This window comes from Corylus avellana, chromosome 6 (assembly GCF_965113065.1).
Source record: "Corylus avellana chromosome 6, dhCorAvel1.hap1.2, whole genome shotgun sequence".
Classification (NCBI taxonomy): domain Eukaryota; kingdom Viridiplantae; phylum Streptophyta; class Magnoliopsida; order Fagales; family Betulaceae; genus Corylus; species Corylus avellana.
Window position 1 is genome coordinate 10356460 of NC_142495.1, and position 15916 is coordinate 10372375.

At 35.1% G+C, this 15916-nt stretch overlaps 1 protein-coding gene across 1 annotated transcript; it reads left to right on the top strand.

The window, feature by feature from the left end:
* The first annotated feature begins 2683 nt into the window (after positions 1–2683).
* On the top strand, positions 2684–14709 carry LOC132188744 (uncharacterized). The gene is made up of 13 exons (XM_088517892.1): positions 2684–3326; positions 8351–8500; positions 8580–8792; positions 8865–8954; positions 9059–9175; positions 9619–9888; positions 10435–10591; positions 11974–12051; positions 12348–12448; positions 12660–12830; positions 13277–13351; positions 13848–13955; positions 14252–14709. Exons 1-13 carry the CDS (start codon positions 2928–2930, stop codon positions 14579–14581), a joined length of 2259 nt encoding a protein of 752 aa, XP_088374018.1. The 5' UTR covers positions 2684–2927; the 3' UTR covers positions 14582–14709.
* The last annotated feature ends 1207 nt before the right edge of the window (positions 14710–15916 follow it).

Below are 15916 nucleotides of genomic sequence, written 5' to 3' on the forward strand. Positions count from 1 at the left end.
GAGAATCAAAAGAAATCAAAAAACAAAATTATTAAAAAAAAAAAAATGGAGAAACAGTACAAGAAGGGAGACAGCATAGAGAAAAAAAAAAAAAATCATTTGCACTTGCAGAAAAACTGTACCAGAAGAATCAGAGAGAAAATAGAAAGAGAGATAGAAAATGAGAGAGAACAAAATATAGAGACGGAGAAAAGAGAAACGGGAATATATATATATATATATATATATATATATATAGAGAGAGAGAGAGAGAGAGAGAGAGAGATAACGAAATTTAATCCCACAAAAAAGGATTAGCTAAGCCACTCATTAGTTAACCCTGTATGTATGAGATTAGTAGTCTCATGGAAATAAACTATTCATAAGAATAAAGTGTTACCAAACAAAGGACTAACTATACCTAGTGTTAGCTAGTTCAATCCAAGAGTCTATTCTCCAAACCAAACGGGGCCTAAATGCCTTATACCGTCCCCAACACACTGAGGATTTGCGAAAAGAACTAATAACTTCAAGGGAGTCTCCTTCAATTCAACCTTAAGCTTGCAATATCTCATCTTTGAACAAAACTCAGCCATCTTCCATGCAGCTAGAGCCTCTGCTGTAGTGGGGTCAAGGGTGATCGGTCTGGAACTACAAAGAGCAGCAGTCATTTTACCTTCGTGATTCTTAGCAATAATGCCCATACCCATTTCATTTGAGTCTACAATATGAACATTTTAAAACAAATTATTTTGTTTGTTAATGTGTTTTAGAGATTTTTTTTTTCTTTTTTGTTAAAAAAATATTCTAATGTGACATAAAAAATTAAAACTATTTTTATATTTTAAGAGTATTTTGTGTTTAAATTATTTGTTAATATATTTTTTGTTTAAAAAATAAAAATAAGAATTTTAACAAACATAGGCAAAAAGTTTGTTGATCACGTAAAAAGGTGTCATGGCCCCAAGGGTTCCTTCAACAAAGAACTCAGAACATTAAAATCACCGTAGGACCAGGACGAGGGACCACCGTGGCCCAGAGCGTATCCGATTGGCAATTAGTCCCTTCACTTTCTTTTCTAAGCAATTATTCCCACCTGCCCCTCGCATTCACGTAGTCAGATATGGTTGTTCCCATCATGTTACAGTGAGGGTACATTTAAGGGCCCTTGATAATAAAATCATAGTCATTCAATATGTCACATAAATTTGATTTGATAATTCGCTGGAAAAAAACAGGAAAGAGCTCGTGGAGCATGTGGGGGGGATCATTTTCCTTTTAAAACTTTCTCATAGTTATAAAACAAAAATAAAGCAAGTGGAAAGATTATTTGAATTAAAAGGGGAGATTGGTGGGACCGTCGCTTGATTATCTTGACTAAACTTATTAAAGTGTAATTATCAAGGGATGACTCAGATCAACGTAACTGAGACTTCATCCTCCTAGTTAAATATTCTCCCAATGCTCCAAGCAAACCTCATTAAAAAAACAGACCAAAGCAAAAAACAAGTATAATCAATAGATAGATCATAGATGACTTGGTCCATATAATTGAGAATTATTCTTCCCTTAAAATATCCCACAAAAGGTTCACGGGAAGTTACGAATCCCATTGTGAATATAAATGTGTCAATTTGTGTTCGTATATTGGATTTGAGCCGTTTAAAGTATGAATATAAGATTATATGAGTTAATTATAACTCAATTCATTTAACTAAACAAGTTATATTCCTTAACTTTAATCCACTAGTTTTGTGTTAGATTGCTTGACGTGTCAAAAATTATTAGCTATAAATATCACGTGTTGGGTTCGGATCATATCAAAGCATGTATATAAGACTATATATGTTAATATTAATCTGATCAATTTGATTAAACATGTAAGATCTCTCAACATTAACTCACTAATTTCCTGTTGAATTAATGTCGCATTTGCAGGTTGTGTTAAAAATTTACAACCCTAATTTTTTTTTTTTTTTTGATATGTCCACATAAGGGAAGAGGGAGGGGGAATTTGAACTAGTGACCTCCGCTTCATAAGACGTAATCTACAGCCGATTGAGCTTCCCTTTGGGGACATTTACAACCCTAATTGATCATAGGAAGAGGAAAATAACCCATAAAAAGTGCTTTAATTTTTTTTTTAGTGTTTTCTTCACATTATTTCTTTCTTTTTTGTTCATTTGTTTTTTCTTATAAGGAAGCTAAAGAAAATAATAATTGTGAAATAAGAATATAATTTATAGCCTCACTTAATGTTTTAATTCATGATGCCCCTATAGCCTTTTTTTTTTTTTTTTTTTTTTTTAACAAAAAGCCATTGTTTCTAAACATTAAATTTAAATTTTTCGTAGACTATGAGCATCCGACAATAATTTTACGGATTTCAAATTTATTAATTTTAACAATAGTTTTTTAATTTTTAATTTTTAATTTTTTATAGTATAGTAGACATTTTAACACGTGAAGGAAGGGGCAGGATTCTACTGGTCGGTCTAGAACAAAAGCCTCTGCTTGACCGCATTTGATTGCAACCCAAAAAGTACATTACTTGTCGATTAGTCATTCGTTCATATGCTGTGAAAACGCCAGCTCCAGAATACTTACCCCCACCAACAACACGTGGCGAATTCCCACCGGAGTTTTTCTTACGCCAATTAAACTATTATTTTCCCTCCACAAAGTACAGTACAGCCCCTTCGTCTTCGCCCTTCAACTGCATTTCAAAGAAGCAGACCGTCACCTCAACATTAATCTCTCTCTCTCTCTCTCTCTCTCTCTCTCTTTCTCTCTCACATATTTCACCGCCTCTCTAACTCTCAAAAGCGTACGGTTAGAGAACAGTTGGTTGAGACTTCGGCTGGATTACAGATTATTTATGATCATATTGATGCACGAGATTTGCGTGTGTATAACAACCTCGCCGGAAAGTTACTGAGGCGAAAGAAATGGCGGCCGAGTTCTCGACCTGCGTGGATTACGGCCTGAAGCTCTCTAAGCGAATATACTACGGGAAGGATCCGGCATCTTTGTCGGCCCCGGAGGTGACTCCGGCGATGTCGAAGTCGTCGGAGTCGGAGGGGTACTTGCCGACGGCACCGACGGTGTACGCGGTGATACCGGAGCCCGAGGTGGTGGACAACCCGGACGTTCCGAGCTATCAGCCGTACGTGCACGGCCGGTGCGAGCCGCCGGCTCTGATACCGCTGCACATGTATGGGTTGGCGATGGAGATCGAGAGCTATTTGGACACTGCGTTCGTCGCGGTGAGCGGGACGTGGCGCGTGCATTGCGTGATGGCGGGTCGGAGGTGCGATTGCCGCATTGCGGTGCCGATGGGAGAGCAGGTATGAATTAATTAACGATCCAAAGCAACTAAAATTAAACTGCTTTTTATGTGATTTTGTTAAATTAAAATTTGCTGAAAAACATTTTAGTATGTTGTTTAAGGTAGGTGATTGAACAGTGTAATATGCGGGTCCTACATAAGGTTGTAGATCTGGGTTGCAGCTTTCGTTTCTGTGAATTTTCTGAATTTCATTTCCCAAAGTCTTCAACCTTATAATTGGTTTTGTTGAAGATGTGGCCAAAATAATTCTACTATTTGTCATGCTTAAATGCCTAAATGGGGATTGCATAATGCTGTTCTTGAAGATTTGGTTCATGTTTTTTCTTTCCCCTATGTTTGTTTTATAGAGAAAAACCCATGTTTATGGCCTTTATGTTGTCCTTGTAGCCCCAACCCCCACGTGCTCTGTCTCTCTCTTGTTACTCATAAATTGGAACCAAAAAAGTAGACAAAGAAGAAAAAGAGTCTGAGAAGAAGCTTCTCCTGCAGCTCATGTATTATTTATAACCAGCACATCATATAGAGCGGGTTTTTTTTTTTTTTTTCATTATAATTTACTTGAAAAGTCTTTAAAAGATTACCAAATTTTCTTCCCCTCATTCAATTAACTAATAGCTATAAAAAAAAAAATTTATAATATCATTTTGAACTATATAACGTTGGTAGTTTTATTGAAAAATGACATAAATTTCTTATAAATTGTAAATTGAGTTGTAAGAAATTTATGTCTTTAAACCAAAAAATATGATAAAATCGAATAAAATATTATATGAAAAAAAAAATTTTAATTTATTATAAAACCTAGAAAGCCAATGCCATCCATTAATCAAGCACATAAACAATGTGCATTACACACACACACAAAATCTACTCAATAAATAATAGCATAAATTAAAAAATCGCCATACCACGTACCAAAAAAAATAGAAAACTCCCTCTCACCATTATTTTCCTAAATTCAGTGTAAATTTTTTAAAATAAAAATAATCAATTTGAATAAAAAATAATATAAAAATTAGAACTGAAAATAAGGAGAGAAGAAAAGGGGAACTGATGAATAGAACCATAGAAAATAAAGACAAAAAAGGGAAAATTATGTACACTTTTTCCTATTCCAATGAAACCTTGAAAGCCAATGTGGTCAATCAATTAAGCACGTAAACAATGTGTATTACACACACAAACAAAGAAAAAAACTACTCAATGAACATCCAGATAAACAAAAAAATCGGTATTCCTCGTGCCAAAAATAACAATAGAAAACTCTCTCTCACCATCATTTTCCTGAATTTAGTGTAAAATTTACAAAAGGAAAAATAAGCAATTTAAATAAAAAATAATATATAAATGATAACAAAAAAAAGGACAAAAAGAAAACGTAATAGCATAACTACATAAAATAAAGACAAGCAAACGGAAAATGAAAAATACTAATATAATATAAAATAACTATATTTTATGTATACTTTTTCCCAATGCTGTCAATCAATTAAGCACGTAAACAAAGTGCATTACACACAAGAAAAGAAAAATGCAACTTAAATAAAAATAAAAAAATCGTCAATCCTCGTACAAAAAACAACGATAGGAAACTCTCTCTTACTATCATTTCCATTTCCCTGAATTAAGTGTAAAAAAAAACTTATAAAAAAAATTACAAAAGCAAAATATATATATATATATATATATATATATATATATATATATATATATATATATATAAATTGGAACAAAAAATGAGGACAAAAATGAAAATGAAAGAACATAACTGACGCCGGGCAGAACTAGGATTGTTCTGATAGCGTATAAAAGCAGCAGAAACTAAGATTTGAAGATAGAAAAGGGAATTCAGGAAGAGAGAAAATAACAAGTAGGGAAGAGAAAATCCCTAAGTACCCCAAATAAGCAAACAAAGAAATAACTCTGAAAGACTTAAATTTAATTGATAGTATAAACTGAATTGAAAAACAACAAAGACTAGATGCCTTTATATAGGCTAGGCACCTCCTAAACTAACAAGGAAAAGGAAAGCAAACCTAATTGGAAAAGGAAAACAAATCCTAATAGGAAAAGGAAAACAAATCCTAATAGAAAAGGAAAAACCCAATCCTTATTGAAAAAGGAAAACTAAAACACACATGCATAATTAAAATAACAATTTTCTAAAATTCCTCCTGCATCAGTCTCTCCAGGTTGGAAAGAACTTGCCCTCGAGTTCAAATCATCTTTTCCTCTATCTTTTGGATGTCCAATTAATCCCTTCTATCCTGTACTTCTCAACATCAATGCAACTTGATACCGGAAGAGAAACAATTTACAACCCATCACAACATTACTACGAATGGTAGTTTGAAAATTCTTCATATCATATTGAGATAATTCAATCTTCACACGGTATTCATTTATCTTCTCCCATTCATGCGGCATATAAATCTCCCAAAAAGGATCAACTATTTCTTCCTCATTGAAAATAAAATTTTCCTCCACCTCAATAAGATCTTCATCGTCGACATATGTATCATAAGTTGGTGGAGAATTCCAATCCACGAAACATTGAGAAGGATCTTCAACATCTTCCTCATATTGAAACTCTTCATCAACAAACTTAATTCCAAAGTCTAAGTCTCCATGTCGTTCATCCCGAACACGCTGTTCCCGAAATAGAACAGGCTTGTGATACGGGTTCTCGAAATTGGATTTTGAATTGCGACCGTCAATATCGCAATACATCTCCAAGTTTTGCGCCGCTAGACGCTGGGTTAACTCCGCAACCTGCCTTTGCAAATCTTCAATCATCACGTCTTGTATACTGCGCTCATGGTAAGGGACTTCCTCCTTCGGAACCTGCCCACGTCGACCACGACCACTAGTCATGAAAAACTAATGAAAAAAATTCATTCCAAGAAGACGCTAAGCTCTGATACCAACTGACGCCGGGCAGAACTAGGATTGTTCTGACAGCGTATAAAAGCAGCAGAAACTAAGATTTGAAGATAGAAAAGAGAATTCAGGAAGAGAGAAAATAACAAGTAGGGAAGAGAAAATCCCTAAGTGCCCCAAATAAGCAAACAGAGAAATAATTCTGAAAGACTTAAATTTAATTGATAGTATAAACTGAATTGAAAAACAACAAAGACTAGATGCCTTTATATAGGCTAGGCACCTCCTAAACTAACAAGGAAAAGGAAAAACAAACCTAATTGGAAAAGGAAAACAAATCCTAATAGGAAAAGGAAAACAAATCCTAATAGAAAAGAAAAAACCCAATCCTTATTGAAAAAGGAAAACTAAAACACACATGCATAATTAAAATAACAATTTTCTAAAATTCCTCCTGCATCAATAGCCCCATAAAATAAGGACAAACAAACGGATCTATAAATTGATTTCAGATAACAAACTGTTATTTTGGCCTACCTTGAGGATCTATAAATTATTTTTTATACCACAGAGAATAATTTGTAATTTAGGCCAACTATAGTGACCTATAAATTATTTTTTATACCACAATGAGTGATTTATAATTTAGGTCAACCTCATAGACTAATTTTGCATTTATCCTTAATAATAAAATAACATACAATAATAACACATTTACACTCCTTCTCAAGTTGAGGCATCAAGATGAGACAAAGATATCTTGCATACCCAGCTTGCATGCATGAAAGATGCTACTTGACACTCATTTTGTCAGGATATCAACTTGACTGCCTCCATATGAGACTTACGCGGCAAATGCATAAATTAACTTACCACACTAACAACATATGCGATGTCGGAACGAGTGTGAGAGAAATAAGTCTACTTACCATGTAATGCTGATATCTACATTTTTTTTCCCACGAGATGACTCTTTACTACTTTCACCCAACTTAACATTCACCTCCATTGCATTATCAATAGCTTTACATCCGAGCATCCCTATCTCCTTGAGAAGATCATGGACATATTTCTGTTGGGAGATGAATATATCATGCTTCGATCTCCCTGCCTCAATGCCTTTGAAAATATTTTAAATTGTCCTAGTCTTTTATTTCAAATTCATTTGCAATAGAATTTTTTAGGGTTAATTATTACCCTTTTCTCCCTTGAAATACCACGTGATTTCACATGTCAAACAATTGCATTAAACTACCATTTTGTTACGAAAACCTCCATTTGTTAGTCTAAATTGTTAAAAAAAAAAAAAAAAAAAAAAAACAAAACAAAAACAAAAAATGATGAAAGTACCCAAACTCTAGAAACTAAATTTACATAAATACCCATTAATTAAAAATTTCAATAAATAAATAAGTTTAAAAAATAGCCACCAACAAGAAAAATAAATAAATCTTAGGGGTGACTCACTTGGGGGCGGTTCGACAACCATGCCTTGTTCTTTATTTTATTTTATTTTAAAAAAATAAGTTTAAGATTTTTAAAGTTTTAATATTTTTATTTAATTCCTAATTTTGAAATTTTTAATTTAGTTTTTAAAATTTTAGTATTTTTTTGGTTTTTCTAATTTTTTAATTCAAGGGTATTTTCGTTCTTTATCGAGGTTAACATCTAAAAAATGTGTATTCTGCTTGATTTAACGAGATTTCGTAATGACAGACATGGGTTTTTTTTTTTTTAACAAAATAGTAGTTCAATGTTGTTGAGTGTGACATGTATTAGATCATGGGGGCAACTTATAAATGAGTGGTAGTTAATAGGGAAATAAAAAAGGCAATTAACCCATTTTATAAGTTTCATATATCATTATCATTTTTAGTCACACTACAATATCATCTACAATCACATACACAAAAGGAGCCATTACCGTTCCTCGAGAAGAATGTTTGATAAAAAGCGAATGATCAGCTTGACTTTGTTTATGAAGGGCTTTCAGATATATATCTTTGACTCACTTCATTGGATAAAACATAAATTGATTGCATGCTATAACATGTTTGAGATCCATGCAGATTGGCCTTTTCCTTTAGAATTTGAAGCAAGTTATCTTAAGTTCTCAAGAAGTAGTCATGATGTGGCTAACAGGGTTCACTTCTAGGTGTCGAGGTTGATGTTAGCGGAAGATCCTATAGCACTCAGCTCATCACAATGGAAGATACAATAGACATGGAGAAAGTGATCAAAGCTGAGGGACGCTTTCTCAAATGCCAGATCTACACTTTAAAAGTTCCGCAGGTTATTATTATTTAGTGCATCCAATGATTTAGAATTTGTTTTTCAATTCTCTGTAATTTCTATGTTTATTATCTTTTAGGTTGATGGAGGCTCCACTCTCTCAATTAAGATCAGTTGGTCTCAGAAATTGTCATATCATGATGGCAAGTTTGGCATCAATGTACCTTTTAGTTTTCCAGCTTATGTCAATCCTGTTGGAAAGACAAATTCCAAAAGAGAAAAGATTTTGTTGAAAGTGAACTCTGGTACTGGCAGAGAAATTATATACAAAAGTACCAGCCACCCTCTAAAGGTATCTCTTTGTTATAAATTTTGTTCAGCCTCTAAATACGCATAAAGAACCTTGCTTTTTGTGACCTTCCAGGAACAAACACGTCAAGCTAGTAAAGTAAGTTTCGTATATGAAGCTGAAGTACCAGCATGGTCGAATGCAGACTTCACTTTCTCATACACTGTAAGACCTTGAATTATTAGTTGTTTTGTAACTGAGCATTTTGGGAACACCATGTATGCAAGAATGCCTGAAGGGTTATCTTATATGGGCTAATGTTTTTACAGGTTAATTCAACTGACTTCTTTGGTGGTGTGCTCTTGCAATCTCCATTTCTGCGCGATTTTGATCAAAGAGAAATGTTTTGCTTCTATCTTTTCCCTGGAAATATCCAGAGTAGGAAGGTTTGTTAGCATTAACCTACTACCTTCTATTTCTCACGTTTTTTAATTTTAAAAATATCTGCATTAATGGGAATGTGTTTTCTTGGCTTCTCACCTTACAATAAATGATGGTAAAAATGCTAGTTTTTCTTTGCTTAGTTTAACTTATCAATGCGATAGGTACTTATGATTGCATCAACAAGGACAGAGTAAAGGACCACATATGTCTTTTAAATTAGAGGGAAACAAGTCAACTAGAAAATTAGAGGATGGACATTTTTTTGGAAATGGAACACTGGTTAATGGCCTTTAATGGAATGCTGGCCACCCTTCTTTTCCCTGCGAGTAGGTGGTCCTCAAGAACCCCAAGCTCCACACATTTTTTGTGCTGTTAATTTTTTTTTACTCAACTTTTAAATGCATCATGGTAATTTTCACTCCATTAATTTTAGTGAATTTGATAGGTTTTCAGAAAGGAAGTGGTATTTCTTATTGATATAAGTGGCAGCATGTCGGGAGACCCTCTTGAGAATGCAAAGATTGCACTAGTGGCATCACTCTCCAAGCTCAACCCTAAAGATGCTTTTAACATAGTAGCTTTTAATGGGGAGCTACTCTTATTCTCACCATCAATGAAGCTGGCAACCAAGGAAGCAATCTCAGATGCTACAGACTGGGTCGGTGAAAGATTAATTGCAAACGGTGGTACAAACATTTTGCTTCCCCTAAATCAGGTGAATTTATTTTTTAATATGTCCCAAGTTACGGATCAAATGTACTCCAATTATTATGCTTGTTAAGGTCAAACATTTTTCTTTAATTTAGATTTCATCTGTTTTCATGTTACCTAATTGTATCTAAAAAGAGAAAAGCTAAGTAGGAAACTCAAAGAAGCCATCAAGTTTCTTTTGTACCCTGCTTACTTCCATGATCCATTTTCTATAATAAATCATATGTTATGGAACAAGTAGATGACTAGTGCAGCCCTATTTTGTTTATTTACTGCTTTTCCGACCTCGCTGCATGTGTAGATGCATCTGTGAGAGGGGTTTTGCTTCACCCATAAGCACATAGCCATTTTGCATCGTTTAGTGGTTAAAAAAGTTTTGTCCTTTAAGCAAGATGTTCTCCAGGTTTTTGATGGTTTGGATGAAAATAATACCCTATGATTTTATTCATTTATGGCCTACTTTACATATAATTTCTAATTAACCACTCTTCCTTTCTCTGTTGATATTAGCATGTGATACAAAATTTTGACCTTGATCTGCTTTATTTAGGCAATGAAGTTGTTGGCCGAGACTACTGATTCAATTCCACTCATTTTCCTCATTACTGATGGTTCTGTTGAAGATGAAAAGGAGATTTGCAATAGTATGAAAGGCTACCTTGGAAGCGGGCAATCAATTTGTCCCCGCATATGTACTTTTGGCATAGGTAAGGATTTTGGCTTTGGTGTTTCACTTTGTTAATGAAAAAGAAAAGTGAAGATGTGAATCAAGAAGGGCTGTATATTCTTTTTACTGTGCAGTCCTCAATTCATTCCACATATATAGGAGAATTACTTACAATGATTGGAGAATATTATGAGCATGACAGCTGGTAGGGAGAGGATTCTTTTTAGATGAATACAACATATACTAAGCATTCTAACACTCCCTCTCAAGCAGGAGCATCTATGTCATATAAGCCCTGCATAATGCCTCTAATCAACTCCTGCATAATAATGCCCATGTGAAAATATCGACAAGTTGGTCCTCAGACTTCACAAACAGTGTGGCTATATCTCCGCTCAGTATCTTATCTCGAACGAAATGGCAATCTACTTCAATGTGTTTAGTCCTCTCATGGAATACAAGGTTGAAGGCAATGTGTCAGTTTGCTCCCCGATTGCAGACTCCGTGGGCCGCTACCGGAGATCACATTGCCACCACTGAAAAATGTTGATAGTCCTAAAATAATCTCCAGAAAACTGATGAAGAACTAAACGAGACTATACTTTACGGTCGATTCAACAAAAAAAATGCACTGCTCGTCTCACCAAATCTTCACCGTTTGCCAGTTACACGGCTCAGATCTCCTATGCTTGAACGTCATTCACTAGTTGCGTTTCAAGCTCCGGTTGCCAGTTGTACAACGATAGAGGCTTGGCTCTATACTGAGGTCAGCATCTGTATGGCTAACATCAGGGACCGTACACGACAGTTTCTGGAGTTTTTCTTGATTGGTTGCAAATGTTCTAACCCTGCTGATACGAAGTTGGAATAAGGAGAGTGGTTTAGCAGAAGAAGCAAACTGTTTTATTCTACCATAGTTCTTCTAATGCTTACATAGGTTTACAGAAAAGAAATACAACCTATTATGGAAAGGTATTCATAGCAGATTACAATCAGAAATAATAGGAATCAAATCATGGAGAATCGAAGTAGCATATCGTCGGAAGTTTCCATATTCAACAATCTACTCAACTCATTTCCAGTCCAAACTATTTGGAATTGCCTTCTCTACATTAAACCTTTGGCAATATGTTTTTCCCTCTGACCCATATGCTACTGGTCCTTCAATCTCTGCATCACCTTTAATCTGAACTTTTTTCATTCTGCATTGGTGCAGTAAATAGTTTGTCTTCACTGTGCATAGGCCAATTGTTTTAACTAATCTTTTTCTCATCTGGTTCCTTGTCATGCTTCACAACTTTCTACCAATCCATGAGTTTGTTTTGCTTGTTACCCATCCATGTTTAATTATGTGATGAACCTTGCAGTTTTCCTAATCTGTTCAAATATTGTAAATAATTGATGAGCGGAATACTTCTCTAGGTTCATTTTGCAACCATTACTTCCTGCAAATGCTAGCACACATTGGGAGGGGTCACTATCTTGCTGCTTATGATGCAGGTCAGTTTTTCATTAATACTACAGTTATTACCATTTGTTATAACAAGTGAGTTTTATCACTACCATCACAACTATCATTGTAACATTGAATTTTAGCAGCACTTATGCACTCTGCACTAAAACTGTGATTAACTGCAATGCACTTGTGACTATTGTTATAAAACCTGAAATTACCTCGTCATAAGCTGGTAGTCTAGTGAGAAAAAAACTGGCAGACTAATCATTAAATTTTCTTGTCCCAAATATTCCAGTGGTGCCACTATAAGAACTTCTATGAATGTTTTTTCTTTGGCCAGGTACAATTGATTTCCAAATACAAAGATTATTCACGTGTGCTTCGTCAGTCATTTTTGCCAACATAAAGGTGGATGCTTTAGAACATCTTGATTCACTTGAGGTACGCTAGTCCTAACTGGAAATCTTTCTTCCCGCTCATCCTGGATTGAACTATTCTGCTCATCTTTTGAGGTTTCTAAATATTATGTGTCTCTTTTACTCAGAGATCATGTATGTTATAATTTCTTGCTTGGAGGAAACCTTCATTTTCTTGTTACTATATCTTTGACTGCAGAGTGACATATTGTAATCCTTCCTATTCCTCATTGCAGTTGTTTCCGTCTCATATTCCAGACCTTTCATCTGGAAGTCCATTGATTGTGTCAGGCAGATATGATGGAAACTTTCCAGACTCTGTCAAAATTAGTGGTACCTTGGCAGATATGAGCAATTTCACAATAGAATTGAAAGTGCAAAGAGCTAAGGATGTGCCGCTTGACAGAGTAATGTTTTGACCTCTGGGGTTATTATAACTGACATTACCACTTATCTTTGTGAGTCTGTGACAAATTAGTTTTGATTTATAATTAATTTTGCTCAATCATAGTTACTAGCCAATGATAACTGGAAAAGTGAACAAAAAAAAATGAAAGGGTTTCTTATGAGTTTGTTGCTAGCAAGGTGAAATTAAAATCCCTCAGCTAGAAGCCTAGATCACCTTTTTTTAGCTATTTAGGCTTTAGACCAGCATAGATGTCCAATAAAATGATACCATTCACCTAGTTTCTAAAGTAACTCTGAACTGTCATTGGTTAAATTTAATTCTATTACTCCCATCCTCTGAGTGAAGAATGGTGTTATGTTGGAGACGGAACGTTGGCAGCATGAAAATGCACACATTGACTTTTTTGGCTACTTCTGCACTTCTCATTATTAATGTTTTCAGCAGGTACTTGCAAGGCGGCATATTGATATACTCACAGCTTGTGCATGGTTGCTGGGAACTAAAGAACCGGAGGAGAGGGTTAGTTGTCCCAACTGTCTACAGATTGCATTAGTCGGAAAAAAATAACATAGCTGAACTCAATTTCATACCTGAATATTGTTTGATTTCAGCTCTCAATATGATAGTAAACGACAAAAGATCCATAAACAGAAAAGAGGAATAAGTGTTGCCATTGAGGCAGTGTTTGAGAGAGGTGAAAATTTGTTTAAGACAAATTTCCAGCGGTTAGGTGTGATCATTGTATATTCGATGTAATTCAAAGGCCCTCCTAAGAAGTTATATGAGCCATGGGGTGATTATTTCAACTATATGAGGAACTTTTTTTCAAGGCTGGTTTAACTTTATGACCATTAGACTTGTTGACATGGATGGATGATGATGTTATGGCCTTGTCTTAGATATTGAAATGTCAATAATATGGAGAAGAATAATTGCTATTCTTTCTTGCTGTAATCCTGATTTATTTATTTATTTTAGAGTCATTAATAATAATTTCCCCATCTATTTCTTTTAGGTTGCCAAAATGAGCATACAAACTGGGGTTCCATGTGAGTACACTCGCATGGTTTTGGCTCAGACTAATAAAGGGGAGAAAGCACCTGAACCGATTTTGATACAACAGGTATGCATTTGCTTGATGTTCTCCATAAACATTACTACCTACTCCTACATGTCCCCTGTCAGTAGCAAGCAGATAGTAGATTGCCATTTTTCTTGATCTTTCACATGAATTAGTTTTTAATGCTCTTAGTGGTTCTATGTGCACGGTCTTTTAAAGCATAACATTTCTGACAGACAGGACAAACTATGGTGACACAATGATTTTGGAGAAATTTAAACAATATTCCACAAGAAATTGAGTTACCGTATGCTAAAAGCATGCTCAAATTACTAATTTCCTTAAATTCCATTGAAAAGGTATACAACAAACTAAAACTGCTGAAGAAGGTGGAGTCGGAGGGCCAGAAGATTATATTCCTGGGAAAACTAGGCCTGGGATTTGGTAACTTGGCTGCAACGGCAAAGAATATTCCAATAGGAGCTGAAGAGGACAAGCCACCTGATCCTGCAGATCTGTTGCTTAAGGCTGCTTCCAACTGTTGTGGTCGATTGCTTGACCGCTGCTGTTGCATGTGCTTCATCCAGTCTTGTACATATGTGAATGACCAATGTGCAATTATCTTCACACAGATCTGCACTGCCCTTGCTTGTTTTGAGTGTCTGAATTGCTGTTATGAGCTCTGTTAATGTATGTAATGAAATATGTAAAGGTCGTCAAAACAAAAATGTACGATATAAGTTATTGTGTACGAGAATGTTTTATATGGGCAGTGTAAGTGTTGTCATCTAATGATCAATTGATATTCTTTTTTTTTTATTGGATGTGTATTTCGTTGACCCAAAACTTAGGATAACTTTACCTCAAGGCTATCCTTACAGCCTAGGGCCGGCAATTTTGACACGACCCGCAAACCCGACACGAATACGACACGAAGTTAACAGGTATTAAGTTTGGGCTTATCGGGTTTGGGTCTTAATCGGGTTTATCCGATTAAGACACGATTAAATTCGTGTCTGGCGGGTGTTTAATAAATGGGTCTGGCTGGTCTGACGGGTCAATCGGGTCTAGCAGGTCAATCACCCGCCAGACCCATTTAATTTTTAAAATTTTTTTAAAAAATAAAAAATAAAAAACCTATGTCTAAGTTCTAACTAAGTTAACCCTAACACTTATCGACTCACTCACGGCTAGGGGTGTAAACGAGCCGAGCTTGAGCGAGCTTCCCTTGTTCAGGCTTTGCTCGTTTAAATTTTACTCGAGCTCGAGCTCGAGTCGAGCTTAAGGGCGAGCCAAAAAAAATCGAGCTCGAGCTAATAATAAGTCTAGCCGAGCCAGCTCGCGAGCTGGCTCTTATATTTAATGTTTTTGTTTTAAATTTTTTTTTTTAACTTCAAGTACTCTTAAACGGCTTAAGAAGTTAGTTTGCATATGAGTATTTCCTTAGCCTGACTAGTCGAGTATGGAGCCTGAGTCAATACAGCAAGGCATTTGGTTTCAAAGAGAGAGGATATGCATCCTTTTATAGATAAGCAAAGTTAGAGATTGATGTTTTCTTAACAATGTGGGACAAGTTAACATGTTGCATTCAAACTGCATTAGGACAATACCCCCTACAAAAAAATATTTTTTTAACGTTTCTCTCTCAATCCCCTTCACCAGTCACAACGGATCTTTCACCTAAACTCTCATTTCCCACTCTCTCACTCTCACTCACCAGACAGGTAGTGATAGTGTTTGGGTCTGTTTGATTCTTCAATAGTTTATGCCTTTCGCAATCTCCCTCAATAGTTTCTGCTTGATTCTTCTTCCTTTCGTTTGGATATGCTTTAATTGAATCGAGGTTTTTTTAATGATTGCTCTCTCTCTCTTTGATCACGAAGGGTGTAGAATTTTCCATTCTCTAACGCTTAAATATAAATGCAATTTTAAGGTTTTAATAATTATGAGATTTATAATTAATTATGTATTAGTTAGTTTATATATATATATATACACACACTCGAGCTTATACGAGCTGTTCA

Excerpts from the sequence above, each read along its gene's own strand:
- LOC132188744 (XM_088517892.1), top strand. The coding sequence starts at position 2,928 with ATGGCGGCCGAGTTCTCGACCTGCGTGGATTACGGCCTGAAGCTCTCT. Across the intron at positions 9,176-9,618 it reads GAAATATCCAGAGTAGGAAG|GTTTTCAGAAAGGAAGTGGT; the intron begins GTTTGTTAGCAT and ends TGAATTTGATAG. Across the intron at positions 12,052-12,347 it reads TCTTGCTGCTTATGATGCAG|GTACAATTGATTTCCAAATA; the intron begins GTCAGTTTTTCA and ends TTCTTTGGCCAG.